The sequence below is a fragment of the Rhamphochromis longiceps genome, linkage group LG9 (genome assembly GCF_057381845.1).
Source record: "Rhamphochromis longiceps isolate RC_006_pf linkage group LG9, R_longiceps_female_GT1.1, whole genome shotgun sequence".
In the NCBI taxonomy this organism is placed as follows: Eukaryota; Metazoa; Chordata; class Actinopteri; order Cichliformes; family Cichlidae; genus Rhamphochromis; species Rhamphochromis longiceps.
Window position 1 is genome coordinate 21,069,794 of NC_140565.1, and position 15,159 is coordinate 21,084,952.

At 42.3% G+C, this 15,159-nt stretch overlaps 1 protein-coding gene across 2 annotated transcripts; it reads left to right on the forward strand.

Moving 5' to 3' along the window:
* Positions 1–4,022: 4,022 nt before the first annotated feature.
* Positions 4,023–15,155, forward strand: dlec1 (DLEC1 cilia and flagella associated protein). Of its 2 annotated transcripts, none has more exons than XM_085418800.1 (38): positions 4,023–4,252; positions 4,350–4,490; positions 4,588–4,744; positions 5,431–5,544; positions 5,625–5,809; positions 6,031–6,248; positions 6,780–6,864; positions 6,966–7,053; positions 7,344–7,517; positions 7,619–7,755; positions 7,859–7,951; positions 8,105–8,195; positions 8,278–8,440; positions 8,707–8,899; positions 9,011–9,087; positions 9,216–9,378; positions 9,472–9,568; positions 9,676–9,806; positions 9,889–10,032; positions 10,125–10,255; positions 10,385–10,535; positions 10,689–10,805; positions 10,882–11,000; positions 11,095–11,274; positions 11,354–11,421; positions 11,497–11,648; positions 11,992–12,107; positions 12,210–12,280; positions 12,671–12,888; positions 13,016–13,177; positions 13,259–13,381; positions 13,482–13,576; positions 13,737–13,824; positions 13,940–14,137; positions 14,226–14,387; positions 14,472–14,622; positions 14,738–14,855; positions 14,965–15,155. In XM_085418800.1, the coding sequence occupies exons 1-38, from the start codon at positions 4,136–4,138 to the stop codon at positions 15,077–15,079; spliced, it is 5,103 nt and encodes a 1,700-aa protein (XP_085274926.1). In that variant the 5' UTR covers positions 4,023–4,135; the 3' UTR covers positions 15,080–15,155. The 2 variants fall into 2 exon arrangements, with proteins under 2 accessions (XP_085274926.1, XP_085274927.1); XM_085418801.1 differs by having other exon boundaries at positions 4,115–4,252; positions 4,432–4,490.
* The last annotated feature ends 4 nt before the right edge of the window (positions 15,156–15,159 follow it).

Sequence of the window (15,159 nt, forward strand, 5' to 3'; positions counted from 1 at the left end):
CATTCTGGTACAGAACTGCCATTTAAAACCCTCGTGCTTTAGCCTATCCCTCTTTGCACTGTGCAGGGTTAGTGTTGTCATTACTCCACAGCATACCACCTCCATGTCATCGTCACTTCGGTTTTCTTTTTAAAAACACATCTGATCTCGAAATCTCACTCTAAAGCCTTCTGACCTCAACACACAATGAGAACTGCTCTAAAGAAACAGGTTGAGCAGTGGAAAAAGAAAAACAAGCAGGACCAGATTTTCATTCTCACAGAGTCAATCTCTTGTGCACGCAAGAATGCTCCTGATCAATTGTGTGTGGGGGTTTGGGTGTGTGTGTCACTTAATGTGGATGCTTTGCTTTGAAACATAGGTAAATAGTGTTTGCTTGTTGCACAGACTCCTTTTAGTTGTTGACAGATCTCTCTTTGTGCCGCTTTATTATGAGAGTCTCCCTGTTTTCTCTGGCCTGTGAGCCCTTGTGTTCGAGCATGTCTTGTGGGCAAAAAAAAAATGCCTGACAAACCACAAGGAGGTACAAAGCCAGCCTCACAATTGGCCCTTTGACAATCCCACTTGAGCACCATATGAGCTGATCGACACAGTGAAAGATTTTGTTCTGGAATCGTTGGCCTCTTCAACACAAACGACTTTCAAATGTGTTTAAATAACACTGCTTGGTGCAGCAGCTATTTCGAGTGACACAGACGCATGCCCACACTTTAATGCTTTGAAATGCAGCTTGCATTACACAAACAGCTAAAACCTGTTTGTTTTTTATCTGCCCACGTTGTACAATGACAGACAGCTTTTTTTTCCTGCGAAGTTTCTTGGAAAACTAATTGCATGTGTACAGAAGAGACAATATGATAGTGTGGTATGTGCTTGTTGTGTTTTGGGTATATCTGGTTTCATCGGGTGGTTTATTGTCTCAGACTGTTCACTGTATCAGAGCCAACTGAAAATAAGAGGGATTTTATCAAATTCATTCAACTTTATCAAACGCTGAAAGAGTCCTGTCATCTGGAAACTACTGCTTAGACTCTTTGAGTTTAAAAATGATGAGCTTCACACTTTAAGTTGCTTCGGTCAGCCATCCAAAGCAACTGACATTGCTCAAGAGAGGTGGAGAAGAAAATGTAGCCAGGGTGGAGTGAGTGATTGTCAGGGGTGATTTGAAACAGAAGTGAAAGGGCAGGTTTACAAGATGGATGTAGTGAAGACACCTGACACCTGACGCAGGTTCAGGTGTCACAGAGGAAGATGCTAAGGATAGGGCGAGATGGAGGCAGATAATATGCTCTGGCATCCCCTAAAGGGACTGTGGTCAAGTGAGCCTTCATATGCAAAGTCACCGTCAAGCTAGCCGCACCCCCAGCCACAAACACAATGTTGTTGCACTTTTCTTACGCATGTTACGGTACGGGTGCCAACTCCTGCCATTTTCACTATTTTACCTCTCAATCCAACTTCAAGTTTTGAAGTATTAGCAGTTGATATATATATAATATTAATTAATTTCTAATTCCTGCACTATGCATTGAAAATTAAAAAAAAAACACGTTTATATATCCTGTAAGAGTTGATAATATATTTCCAAAGCAATATCTTCTCACTATACTGTACATTCCTGTTCACCCTGACCTGATCCCCAACTAAGTAAAATTGCTGCACTGTATTTTTGATTATGTGTGGGGTTTTTGTTTGTTTGTTTGTTTGTTTGTTTGTTTGTTTGTTTGTTTGTTTGTTTGTTTTTTTATTACAGGAAAACTGTTAAAGGTGACACAAATATTTCACTGGATTCTTACTCTGGATCACCCTCACTCTTCCTCCTCTGGCTCACAGCCCAAAGAACTGTATGATTTCTGAGAAAATTACAGTACTGTGCTTTGAATATTCTCAACTTTGAACTGATATTAATAATAATGAAGTATATTTTATTGATCCCTGTGGGGAAATTACTCTCTCTGCATTTAATCCATTCACTCAGTGAAGCGGTGGGCAGCCACTAACCAGGCGTCCGGGGAGCAGTGTGTAGGGATGGTACCTTCCTCGGGGGTACCTCAGCGTAGCTGTTCAGTGGAACCGAATCCCCGTCCTTCAGATCGTGGGGCGACCATGCTATCTACTGAGCAATCCCGGTCCCGGCTTTAAACTAAAACTGCAAAGGGTGGCACAAATATTTCACTGGATTCTTACTGTAGTTTACCCTCACTCCTACCCTTCCAGCTCACAGCCCAATGAATTGGATGGTTTCAGAGAAATTTAATAGTAAACTCTATCCCAATTACATTGGACAGAGTTTACTATCCTGAAGTGTTGTTCGTGGCTGAAAGGGTGAATCAGTTAGAGGCAGAAGGAGCTCTGCTGCTTTACAAGTGTGGAATGAAGCAACTGTGATGAGTTGTCACCTTTTGTGGCATGCTCCACTCCCACTGGTAAGCAAACTGAAGAGGATCAACACTGATGCAGGGGCGGATCTAGAGAGGTGGCATGGGGTGGCATGTGCTGCCCTAAAATGATCTCTTAATACTCCTAATGCCACTTTAGCTTTGCATATGACAGTGTTCTTTATTAAAATAAGATAACATTAACACTTTGAGCCCAGCAACAATTACAGCTGAATATACATTCTAAAATTGAATATATTGCATAATTGTACCCCCCTTCCACCATTAACAAATGGTGTTATGAGTGTTGTGAGTGAGTGTTATTAACCCTCTGTGTGCTGCAACTCCAAATCACATGACCGACATGTGAAGCTGACATAGCAACAAGCTGCAGCCACCCTGAGTCTCTATTTTATCTCATGTTGAAAGTTCTTACTTCAAAGTACATCAGTTTTAAAATTTTAATGACAAGCCACTAAATCCAGAGCAATGATTAATTTTTTTTTTTATAAGCGGTTAAAAAAAAGTAAAGAAAGAAAAAAAGCCACCTCTTTCCTATTGGTGGAAAAATGTACCATGTCGACCTGTTAAAAAAATGGCAACATGCGGGATTTGGTTGTTGAGGAAGAGGGGAAAGTTTGGGGAGTTTGGGCAACAAGAGCTAACGAGTGAGAGAGTTTTGAAATGATAGATAGCTGTGGAGTTGTGTTGGGAGTGTGTAGTTAGTACATTGTGTTGTCTTATGTAGTCAGTGTGTAGTCTAAGGAGCTTCTTTAAGTTGCTTGAAGACTGGATGACTGAGAACCTTCACAGACATAGTCAGTGTGTAATGTATTTGCTGTTTTGTTGTGTGCCAGTGAGGTTATTAATGAAATAAGACAATTTGCAGGTGCAAAAGACCTCAGCCCAGCAAATGATGAAAAACATTTGTTCATGACAGTGCAGATTTCTGACATTTTGTGTAAATGTAAGCAACAATTTGAATTTTTCTAACAGAAAACAGTGTGAAACCCAAGTTAGACTTGTGTTTGTAAATGAATCGCCCCATGTTGTGTAGCTTTCTGGATTTTATACTTATTGGGATACATATTTATTTATTATTTTTTGTAACTGAGATGTTTAATTATGTGGGATACAGAAAATAATTAAGTTATAGATTACATTATGTGCTTAAAAAACGCTTTGATTTTTCCACCTCATTTGATTTCCATGGCACCACAAGAAAATTTCTCTAGATCCGCCCCTGCACTGACGACACTGCATTGGTTGGGCGTATTGCAAATATTTCAAAACTGGAAGTGGATCGAGTAGCAAAATAGTGATAAATGGCAGGATACAGAAGACTCAGGTGTTTTTAAGCCAGTCAGCACCCATACCGTAATACGCGTAAGAGGTACGGCTGGCTTGACCGTTACTTCACATGTCAGTGCTGCTCACTTGACCGCAGTCTAAAGGGAGCAGAGAAGAAGAAGATACTTAGAAGTGATTTGAACCGATTTCAATAAAACTAAACTAAACTGTCGTCCTAATATTAACACGAATTAGTACTACTACTACCAATAATATATAATTTAAATTTACATATAAAAATGCTAAAACGTAATTTCCTGTCTAGAAGGAAGTTTGGTTGTTGCTATAGCAACCCCATGTAAGAAAACATGGCTGACAAATTATGAAGTCGTCGCACCAGTTTATAAATTACTTAATCTAAGCTACGAATATATCTCTTTCTTACTAACACCTCTGTAACATTTGGCATGATCCATTTAGCTACAGTAGACGTGTCAGCTATGGAAGAGGAGCCGGAGACCAGAGGAAAGCTGCGGGCTGACCCTTCTGTGAACACTCACAGACCCGCGTGTGGAAAATCCCAGGTAAGATCCACCTGACACCTTTAAATGTCTAGGGAACATCAAAACTAATGATAATAATACTAATGAAAAAGCTAACTTCTCTTTCGTTGTATCCCAGAATATTTCTCATGTACTAGCAAGCATCTTTAAGCATCTTTACACAAACGACATAATTAGAAAAGACACTGTGTCCAACCTAGTTCAAACAAAACGTGTACGAGGCAGCTATCATGACAGATACGTTGAAGAACTCCAACAGGTAATCATATACACTCATCTACAACTTGTAAAAAAAATCACTGTCAAAAGTCAGCTGAAGAATAATACAGTGTTATTTTTCCCCTATTGCCACACAGGTTCATTCGGAGTATGAACAGCGTATTAAGCAGGTTGACATGCTGGACAATCACATGATTCAGGCCAGTGCATGTGCTGCAGCCAAAGAAAACCAGGCCTATGAGAGAATGAAGGCGACAGCAGGAGATGTCTGTGATCATCAGGAACTGCTTACAGGTGAGATACTTTTAAAAACTTTAAAAACTTTTAAAAATATAACTGTGTTATATTGCTGTAATATACTAGTGTTTCTGTCCCTAAATGTATGGCTCAAAGGAACCTAACATATAAGATGTCATGACGCTGGTGGCATTCAACAAGATTTCAATCATGAAATTACAAACAAGAGGTGGGAGCTCCGGCTAAAACAAAAGAAGAAGAAGTCTGTGAACCAACCACACAGCGGGCTATTGGATTCAGGCTTCTCTCCTAGTAGTTTTTGTAAACTAGAGTAATAGAAACGCAACAGAAAACAGGTCTGCTGGTAACTCCAAACTCAACTATACTTAGTAAACAAAGCTGATAACAGAAAGATAAAGTCAGTGCTCATGGAGTTGAGGGATGAGGAATGAGGGACCAAGACACTAGTTGCTGACCACCACTGCGTTGTCTAGGTTTATATGTGTGTGGTGAGCCTTCTGCAACCAATCGGCACTAAGAATAAATCAGAGAAGTGAGAGAGTAGTAATGAAGGTGAGAATAAGAACACAAAAAGATGATGAGGGTACTGATGCACTGAGATTGTATGTATCTCTGCACTCATGTACCAAAGAGCTCATCATGCTTGCTTAATCCCACCATCTACATGTGTTTATTTGTTTTCAGAATGCCTCATTTGATTCGATTTTTATACCTATTTTCAGTCAAATCAGCCTTTTCCTGGTGTGTGGATGAAGATCTTCTTGAAATGAATAATCTGATTTCCCCAAAGGATTACTTGGCTACACAAAAACCACATGTACGAGCACCAGCAGCAGGTATCTGACCCTCTTTAACATTTATCTTAAATTTATTAGTTGCCAGTGATTCGGTGCTACAAACTTTCTTTTCTTGTCAGAAAAGTGGAATCCTGCCAAACCGACCATTGCCTTCACCATGCATGTGTCCCGAAAGCCTCAGGATGATGGTTACACAGTCATTCGCCGCCCAGAAAAAACGGGCTTTGTAGACATCCAGTTAGACCACAGTGTGACCTTTGAGTCCTGCTCAGACACCCCAAGGAGGAAGGAAACTCAAAGGGAGGTGAGGAGATTGATAAGATCTTTATATATCGCTGCTGATCCCTTTTTCCTGGGCAAAGGTCGAGTAGGTATTTTAATTCAATTTTTGTGTTTCTTCTCCAAATACAATCAAAAATAATAATGATTGGATAAAAAGGTTGTTAAACAATAGCAAAAAAAGACAACCTGGGAACAACGTGCATTCAAATTCAAAATGTAATTCCATCAAAATCATCTTCCAAGCCAAACCAGACCAAGACTAAGCCAAAATGGAAGGGTGAGCCAAGTGTGAAGGATCGAGCGGATGGCTGGGAGAAACTTCTGAAGCTGAAAGATCGACAGAGCTTCCTTCGCAATCCGCGCTTCCTTCCCCTAAATTCACAGCAGGGCGGCACGTCCCTCATCAGGCCCAGAACCAAAGGGAAGGCAGAGCCTGAGAGCAAAGGCGCTAAAAAGAAAAGGTAATTAAAGAGAATAAAAGGCTTTTTAATAATTTCAAGGAACATCCTTATCATTTTGTGATAAGGAAGCATGTACAGTTAAGGCACATTGCTGATAGGACATTTTTGCATGGGAAATGCAGGAAGCTCAGGCAAGACAATCCCCTTCAATATCCACAGCAAACACGAGTATCATTTACCTCAGTGGAAAACAGCTGTACCCCCTTTGTGCCATAGCAGAGATGTGTAAGTTGATACTCTGAACATGATGTAGTCTCACATAATGCAGTCAGGCTGTTTACATCAAATGCACGTCCCCACACTCTACTAGACACACACAGAATCAATATGTACTGTACATAGATAAACTCTGCTGGTACAGCCAAGCGTCTCTAAAAAAAAGACAAGCTGACTATTATGTGTGTTGTGTATTGTAGTGTGACTGAAAGCCACAACTGATTGTTTCCTATCTTTCACTTCCCGTGAGCCTGTCTTTATTGTGAATACACACAATGCTCAGGTGCGGTTGTGTTTGTACTCTTACTTTGAAAGCCCCGCCGAGGAGCCGATTCCAGTCTTCCTAGCAAAACCTTCAGTGGTGGTTTTCACCGACTATAGTGTGGGAAACATCTATGAGGTGTGTTTCAGAGCTTTTATAACCAGACAAAAACGGAATCCTCCTTTTTCTGTGAATTGGTGCACTGTAACAAGCCCTTGCCCTGCCCTTTCCTGTCTCAGACTACACTGGAGCTTAAAAACGTGACTTCTTCAAGCCGCCACATCCGAGTGATCCCTCCTACCACTCCTTACTTCTCTATTGGCTTGGGTGAGCTCCTTTTGGTTCTGATTGGATGGTGCATATTTTCTTGTTGTTGATGTGGTGAGGAAATAAGCAAGTGTGTCAAAGTGTAAGTGACTGCATTAAACAGGAATGCCACAGAGCTTTAACCACAAAAAAAAGTTTTCATTTTGGACTACAGTTTTAGCATTCCTGTGGAGACAGCAGCTCCTCTGTATGCCAATATTAACCTCACGTTTTAACTTACACTAAGCTATCTGAAGATAAGCAGTACCACACAAAATTCAGATTGTTGTCATTGTGATACGTTTTGGCAGGGAGATTCCCAGGTGAAGGGGGCGTTGTTGCCCCGGGGATGAGCTGTAAGTACACGCTGCGTTTTGCTCCAGACTCCTTGGGAGACTACAAGGACTTTATAGTGGTGGAGACCCAGGCGGAGGGCCCATTTGTGGTACCGATTGAGGCATGGAGACCTCCTCCTATTCTCACCTGTATGTTTTCACTGCAATCTGCCCCACCAATTTTGTTGTTATTCACATTAGTTACTTCATTTGCCGATGTACTGCTGATATGCTTCCCTCTTATTCTTCAGTACCAAGAGTCCTGGACTGTGGTTACTGTCTCATTGGAGGAGTCAAGTTTGTTGAGTTTCTGTGCCAAAATGTGGGCCTCAGCACTGGGACCTTTTGCATTATTCCCAAGGACGAGTGGCCAGCTTCAAATTTTAGGGTAAAAAAACTGACACATATAAATATATCAATGTTTTAATTCAGTTTTTCTGCAACCAAACAGCTCAGTCTCATTCTCATTAGCTCCAATTTTCTTTATATAGTCTTTGGCCAGAACATACTTTTCTGAGCAGCCACCCTTTGCTGTCAGTCCCTCCCTTTTTGTACTGGAGCCAGGAGAGGCCACTGTTGTTGAGGTGAGTCTGGATTTAAAATCAGGTAGAGTAATATGTTAATTCAATTCTTCTTTGTTTTTTCCTTTCAGTTCCCCCACCTCTGACTTCTAATCAGCTGACTGTATCTATGGAAACTGAGCATGTAAAAAAAAAAGTGTTAATGTGGATTTACAGGTGGTTTTCTTTCCAACCACCGCTGAGAAGAGCTGCCAGGTTTTCACTGTTGTGTGTGACAACTGCCAGGTGAAAGACATTTCCATTGAAGGTAAATCCCAACAAGAGGCATTGCTAAGAGCTATGCTCCGCAATAAATTATGCATTGTGTGTAATGTGCGTTTGCTTCTCAGGTGAGGGCCAGCTGATCGCACTGGAGCTGGTGTCTGTGTCTGGGGGGGAGGAGCCTCCTGTGGTTGGAGAGGTGCATGACCTTACTGCAGAGCACTTTATCCGTTTCAGCCCATGCAACCCTCACTCTGTGCAACAGAAGAAGCTTGTCATCAGAAACAATGTGTAAGAGTCGCACGTCTCATGTGTTTTATAAGCAAATCTCTTCCTTTTCAAATTTTTGGCCACAGGGTAACATAAGATAGGGTTCAAGCACCCGTACTAGCTGTATTAACATTGCTGAAGTTTCCCGGATGGAATAATGAAATGCTAATAAACTCTGTTTCTGACTCTGTGTTGTTGTTTTTTGCAACAGCAAAATTCCTTTCAGAGATCAGTAAATAACACATTTTATGTCTGTTTCTTTCTCCTTTCTTCATCTCGGAATAAAGCCACTTGGAGCTTCCTTTTCACTGGCAGATCATGAAGCCCAACTTGCATCCTCTGCTTCCACGGGAAAGCCCTGATGCCTCACATATCCAGTTCCACTTGGCCACAGACGAGGTTTTCCATGTCAGCCCCTCAACAGGCATCCTGGCTCCCTGCCAGGACCAAGAGTATCTGCTCATCTTTTGTCCTAAAGAGGTAAAGAGGACTCGGGATAAATAGCTGAAAAAAATAAATAAATCCAGCAATCATTGTATCATTGTGGTAAACAATGTTGCATTTCTTGAATGAAGAATGTGTTTTCTCAAGTTAAAGGATTATCACAGTGTCTGCCACTTAGTCCTGAGAGACATCCCCCAGCTGCCACCAGAGCCTTCCGACAGCAGGTTGATAAATGTTAATATAACAAAATAAAATCACAAGCTCTCACACATGATGCTTACTAAACAATGCCTGCCTTGTTCATTTTTTATTTTTTTGTATCTAACAAATTGTATAATTTGGGGAGATATAGCGTCCTTCAGCCCGTGCAGCCTGGCTCCAAGGTAACAAGCGTCATCATCATGGAGATAGAGGTCAAGGGGTCAACGGAGCCTTATCAGATCTTGCTGGAGCCTTACGCCATTGTGATCCCCGGAGAGATTTTTATTTGCACACCCACTTCAAGGCAGTTCAAGGTTAGTTTCTAATAGTGGAGTTAAATCACTTCATTCTGCTCCCACATCGCTATTATTAATGAATTTATTGTTTCTGTGTTGTACGTGCACCAGATGTGGAACCACAGCAAAACCTTCATCTGTTTTCAATGGGAGAGAATTAACAGCAGCTGTCATGTAATAGAAGTGGAGCCATCGTCTGGCAGAATAGGTGCATTACAGAGTTGATCTGCTTAATGGTGCAAAAAAGTATAATTTTTAAATGTTTATATCTTTTTTGTTTTTTGGCTTGACAATTCTTTACTGGGCCGTATCCAGAGGAGAATGAATGTTTTGACTTCAGTCTTACTGTGACGGGAGGGAAAGCAGAGAATATTGTGACTAGTTTGGTTTGCCACATACAGCACCACCATGAGCCGGTCACTCTGGCTGTAGAAGTCTCCTTCAAAGTAAGATTGAACCACACAGCATAAATGCATTACTGTAGCGTCTATTTTTGTGACATTACTATCATTTGGTGGTGTTAAACAGGGCCCCACAGTGACTCTCAATGTGCCCAGCATTGACTTTGGACCCATAAGACCCAGAGAACAGACTCAGACTACCCTGCTCCTTACCAATACCACCCAGCTGGAAGCCTCTTGGATCCTGGAGAGAAAGCATCAAGACTCACAGGTACATAGGAAACACGATAAAATGAAAGCTAGGCTGACTGTTCATTCTGTTCATGAAGTGACTCCATATAAACAATCTGTGTTGCTGCTTAGATCTCAGTTGAACCCAGCAGGGGTCTCTTGCCTCCCTTGGCCTCTTGCAATGTGGACGTGCTCTTTAAGCCACATTCCTGCCAGCTGTTTGAAACTGAGCTGGAACTGACTGTGGAAAATGGGACAGGATGGTAAGGAAGCACAGTCACATAAAACAATGTGATTCCTCCTTTTAGTCTAGAATACAATCCACAAAAACCATATTAACCATATTAATAAGATGTGAGTAAGTAACAGCACTACCTGTGTGTTCCCTACAGTCACCTGTCAGTGCGAGCAGACGTGCAGTCGTCCCACGTCTGTCTTCTGAACTGCACGCTGTCCTTCCCTGAACTTTATGTTGGAGCTTCTGCCACAGGCACCGTAACTCTTTTCAATCAGACCCTGCTGCCATCACAGTTCAGTTGGCTGGTATGCAACACAACATTCACTGTATTAAGTTGCACTAGCGTATGCAGGAAAAGGTTGTTTCAGTACATATTATTAATGGGAAATAGATCTTTCTCCATGGACATGTGGGCTATATCAAGCTTGTCTTTTAATAGTTATTGTTGCTTTGAACAGGCCGAGCTGCAGGGCAAACAAGCTTCACTGTGTTCAGCCACCTTTGACCCCTCCTCTGGTACTCTGGGACCTAAAGTCAGCATGGAGATCACAGTGACTTTTACTGCTCACACAGACGTAAGTGCTAGTTTGCAGCATTTTTTTGAACACACCTAAAGTTTGAAAGAAAAAAGTCTCACCTTTTTTCTTCTAGCTCGAGCTGACCGAGGTTGCTGCTGTCTGTGAAGTCCAGGGAATGAACTCCCCTCTTGTTGTTGGAATTGTGGCCAAACCCAAGAAACTCAGTGTGTCTTACAGTGTGCCCGGTGTCTGGTAGTGAACTTGCCTTAAAGTCTTGCATCTAAAAATCCACTGCATCAAATAACTCCGTTTCAGATACTGAAAAAACTGTTTTTTCTCGTTCTAGTCCAAATGGTCAGAGTCCTTCAACACCAGTACTTGAGTTTGGAGATGGTGTCATTTTGAAGAGTGCTGTTAGCAAGCAGTTACTGATAACCAATCAAACTGCTATCCCGGCTCCTTTTACCGTAGAGGCAGAATATTTCACCTGCCATGCCTTGAAGCCAAATAAGCAGCCAGAGAAAAGGTGAAGGGAGCTGAATTATTGATCAAAGTATAACTCTGCTTTGACAGAAAATCTGACACTGGCTGCATCTTAATCGCAGATTTGCATACGTCACGAATCCGCTCCACTCTCTTCAAGCTAAGAAAGCAGAGGAAAAAGCACACGAGGGTATGCATCATCTTCAGATTGTGCTTTTGATATAAAGAAACAAGGAACTGACTCTGTTTGTTTGCTCGTTGCCAGAGTTTGTGAGTAGCCTGCTGGCTCATGGAAAAGGCGCCGCTTTTTTTGTCACGCCACACACGGGGACACTCGGAGCGTTTGAGAGTCGGGCTGTGGACGTGACTGCCTACACTGACATGTGGGGGGAGTACACAGACCACCTCATATGCAAAGTATGTTGCCACAGTTTAAGCTAATAAATGTGATGTAACTGATGTAATAAACTGGATATAAAACATGGATGTAGCTACTAAGTCTTAAAAGGTAAAGCCATTGTAGAACTACCTTAAATCTGCATTTCTTTTAATGGCCAGCAGGTGGCGACACCTGTTTTCTGCTCTACGATCTCAGAAAACATGTTCCTGATGAGTTTATGGTGTCATTTAGTACACACTGATGTTCATTTTGTAAACTGTGGATAAAGCAGGGAGTGATTGTGCAGTGTGTCTTGAGTTCTATGGTGAATCTAAATGGCCTCTTTCTTTATTTTAATTCAGTACTTTATTTTTGATCCAGGTGGGGGATCTCAAGCCTGTGCTTATTCCCATCCATATGACAGTGAAAGGCTGCCCCCTCTACTTCCAGATGACGGGCCCACGAGCACAGGATCAGAACCAGGGACCAATCATACAGTCTGTTCCACAGTCCTTTTCCCCAGCTATTTATACCTATATTTGTGTATTTTTAATGAGCGGCTATCTCATTTAATGAGAAATACCTCTCCTCATCATTAGGTTTGGCACTCATGTATCGGGTGGTGACACCGTTTCTCGTTCTCTTCGCATCAACAATCCCACCATGTTTGGTAAGTGTTCTCAGTAAACACTGTGTGCTGGAAAAGGACTTAATGACCCTGTCGTTTCCTGTCTGAGGGACTAACTGCATTCCAGCTTATTACTGGAATAAAAAATATCAAATGGGATTTATAATAGAGCTTAATAGATCAATATATATATATAATATATGTATATAAACAGAGCTTCGGCTTTACTGGTAGCTGCTGTTTTGGCGCTTTTAGGTGTTTTCGAGTGGCTTTCGGTGCTTTTGAGAGTGCTGTCCTTGCCATTGTGAAATCCTATTATCTGCTCATCAGTCAACTGGAAAGCACTTTGAATTGCACTTGCCCGTAGGACATAAATACAGCTTGAAGAAATAAGTTCTAAATGATATAATGTAAATGTCGGCTCGGTGACAGATATTCGTTTGGACTGGGAGACTTACAACGTAGATCAGAACGACGGTAAACTGCTGGACTTTGTGGTGGTGTTTGGAGACGCTTTCCCCCTTAAAGATGCTGATGGCAACGAGGTGCTGAGCAGCGCGCTGAGGCTTTCTAGCTTCAATGAAACAGCATGGGAAAAAACACGCACCACAGTTTCTGAGGAAACAAGTGCTTCTCTCCAAAGCTTGACTGTGAGTATATATTGAACACCATGATGCAGATGCTTAAAGATTTTACCACACATCCTGTGGGAAAACCTCATAAACGCACATTTTCTTCTTTGAATGGCTCGACCTAGCTTTCCTGTATTGATTTCAGGATGTGGAAGAGGAAGAATATATGTCTGAAGATGAGCGTGGGGAAGAAGAGGAGACTTGTCTTTATCCCTCTCTTGGAAAGAAAAAACTCATATCTGTCCACATCAGGCCTCACATGGGCAACCTCTCAGATTACCCCTTCTGCATCACACCGCAACAAATAGTACGGTCGGAGGATTTTAGCCACGTGCTTGTTGTCTGTTATTTCATCTGAGTAATGATGCTTTTCTTTGTAAATCTCAAGGTGATTCCAGCAAAGAGCAGCAGAGCCATCCATGTGTCTTTTACTCCTTTGACCCTTTCTGGGGCTGCTCGTAAGTCCAGATGTGTTGGCTTGGCTCTGGGTTTTATGAACCTAGACTCCGAGGTAAGCTGTTGTGATTCGATGTTAAATCCTGGGAAATGCAAACAGTAGATAACTGTGATCCAGCCTAAATCCTTATACTTTATTGTTGTGTGTAATTCAGCTGGCTGCTTGTGTTCCCGGTAAAGTTGGGAGGGCTCAGGGTTTGGATTTAGAGCCCGTCAGAGTGGATCTACTAGCAGCCGTTCAGACTGCAGCGTAAGCAATTATATTCCTGCTATTTATCCCCACCCGGACACGTAATGCATCCTGCTCGATTTATGTTTCTTAAATTAAAATAAGCTGAGGTTAGGTAAAAGCAGCTCAGAGGTGGTCTGATTAAGTTGCATATCTTCCTCTTGACTTCCTGTCGCTGCAGGCTTTTAGTGCAGGCGGAGGAGGACGATGGGGTGCTGGAGTTTTGTGCTTCGGCCGGTGATTTACTGATGGCAAACTCAAACAACGAGGTAGGTCTGAGAAGTGTACAACACTAATCACCAGTGCTCTGACATGCAAGTGCACACATGAGATGTTTGTCCCAAGTTAATTTTGAACAGTCTATTTTTCTTTTTTTTTTTGCAGATAGTAGTGCGTGAATTTGACATCACACAAAGCTTCCAGCTGAAAAACACTTCAGAGATGCCCCTGCACTTCAGCCTGGGGACTCAGCCTCCGTTTTCAGTGGTCAAACCAAAACCCAGAGGCCCGACCAGCACCTCCAGGAATCCTCCGTCTGGGGACAATCAGTCTTTAGTGCTTAAGCCACAACACAGCATGCGGGTGAGATGAGTCATGGATGCAGCAGCATCATTAGAATTTGATTTACACAATTATTTGTAAGTGTTGCCCTCTTTTGTTTAAATACTAGGTGAAAGTGGCCTTCCACTGTTCCCTGCCTCTTCTGGACCATGTGGAACAGACAGATGAGGAAATCCCTCCTGGGGTGAAGCTGATCCACGGTGCAAACGGGCAGATGAAGCTGAGGTTCGAGCAGAATCTCCTGATTCACTACAGCAACAACACCCTGCAGGTTAGGGACATCTGTTCAATGCGTGTATAACAGCTCGGTTGGGAGCTGCTATATGACCTCACATAGTCTATTTGCTCTGTGCAGACGGTGCCACTCTGCGCTCATCTGGATCTTCCAACACTGCGTTTATCTGCTGTCAGCGTCGACTTTGGGCTCTGCTATGTGGGCCAGACGCAAACCAGAGAAGTAAATCTGTACAGCTGTGGAGCCCACATGTTCTGGAAATCTATTACAAGTAATCACAAATCAATCAGTGACCTCTATGTTGCCTAGAAATCTATCTTTCTATGTGAAGCCCAAATTGCTTTGCATAGCATGTCAGCCTTACTCGTGTCATTCACCCTGTACAGAGTCAGTTGAAGGGGACTCCCATGTGTTCGGAGTAACACCTGACTTTGGACTGCTCGGGTCCAAGGAGCACCGCGTCACCAGCAGCAGCCAGTGTCTTCAGATCAGCTTCACTCCCGGGTAATGCAGCAAACCATTGAAAGAATTTTTACTATTGAAATCGTAAACAGTAAAAAATACCCAGCTAGCTTTATGTAACGCGTTCAAAGTGTGGTTATGTGTGTTTCAGTGACGACAGAGAGTTCAGCACTCTCCTGGTTATCCGGTCTCCTCTCATAAAGACGTCTGTCACGCTGCAGCTCCGGGGAACAGGATCCTTTGATGAAATGTCCAGGTCGAGCTAAATAAGCTAAAGGTGTTGAATCTCTTTATTTATAGTTGATCTGTAAGAATATAAATAAATATAAAAGGTCATTTCTGCTCT

Coding starts and splice junctions, on each gene's coding strand:
- dlec1 (XM_085418800.1), top strand. CDS start 4,136: ATGATCCATTTAGCTACAGTAGACGTGTCAGCTATGGAAGAGGAGCCG. Junction 4,745..5,430: donor TCATCAGGAACTGCTTACAG/GTGAGATACTTT, acceptor ACCTATTTTCAG/TCAAATCAGCCTTTTCCTGG. Junction 7,756..7,858: donor GGCCAGCTTCAAATTTTAGG/GTAAAAAAACTG, acceptor TTCTTTATATAG/TCTTTGGCCAGAACATACTT.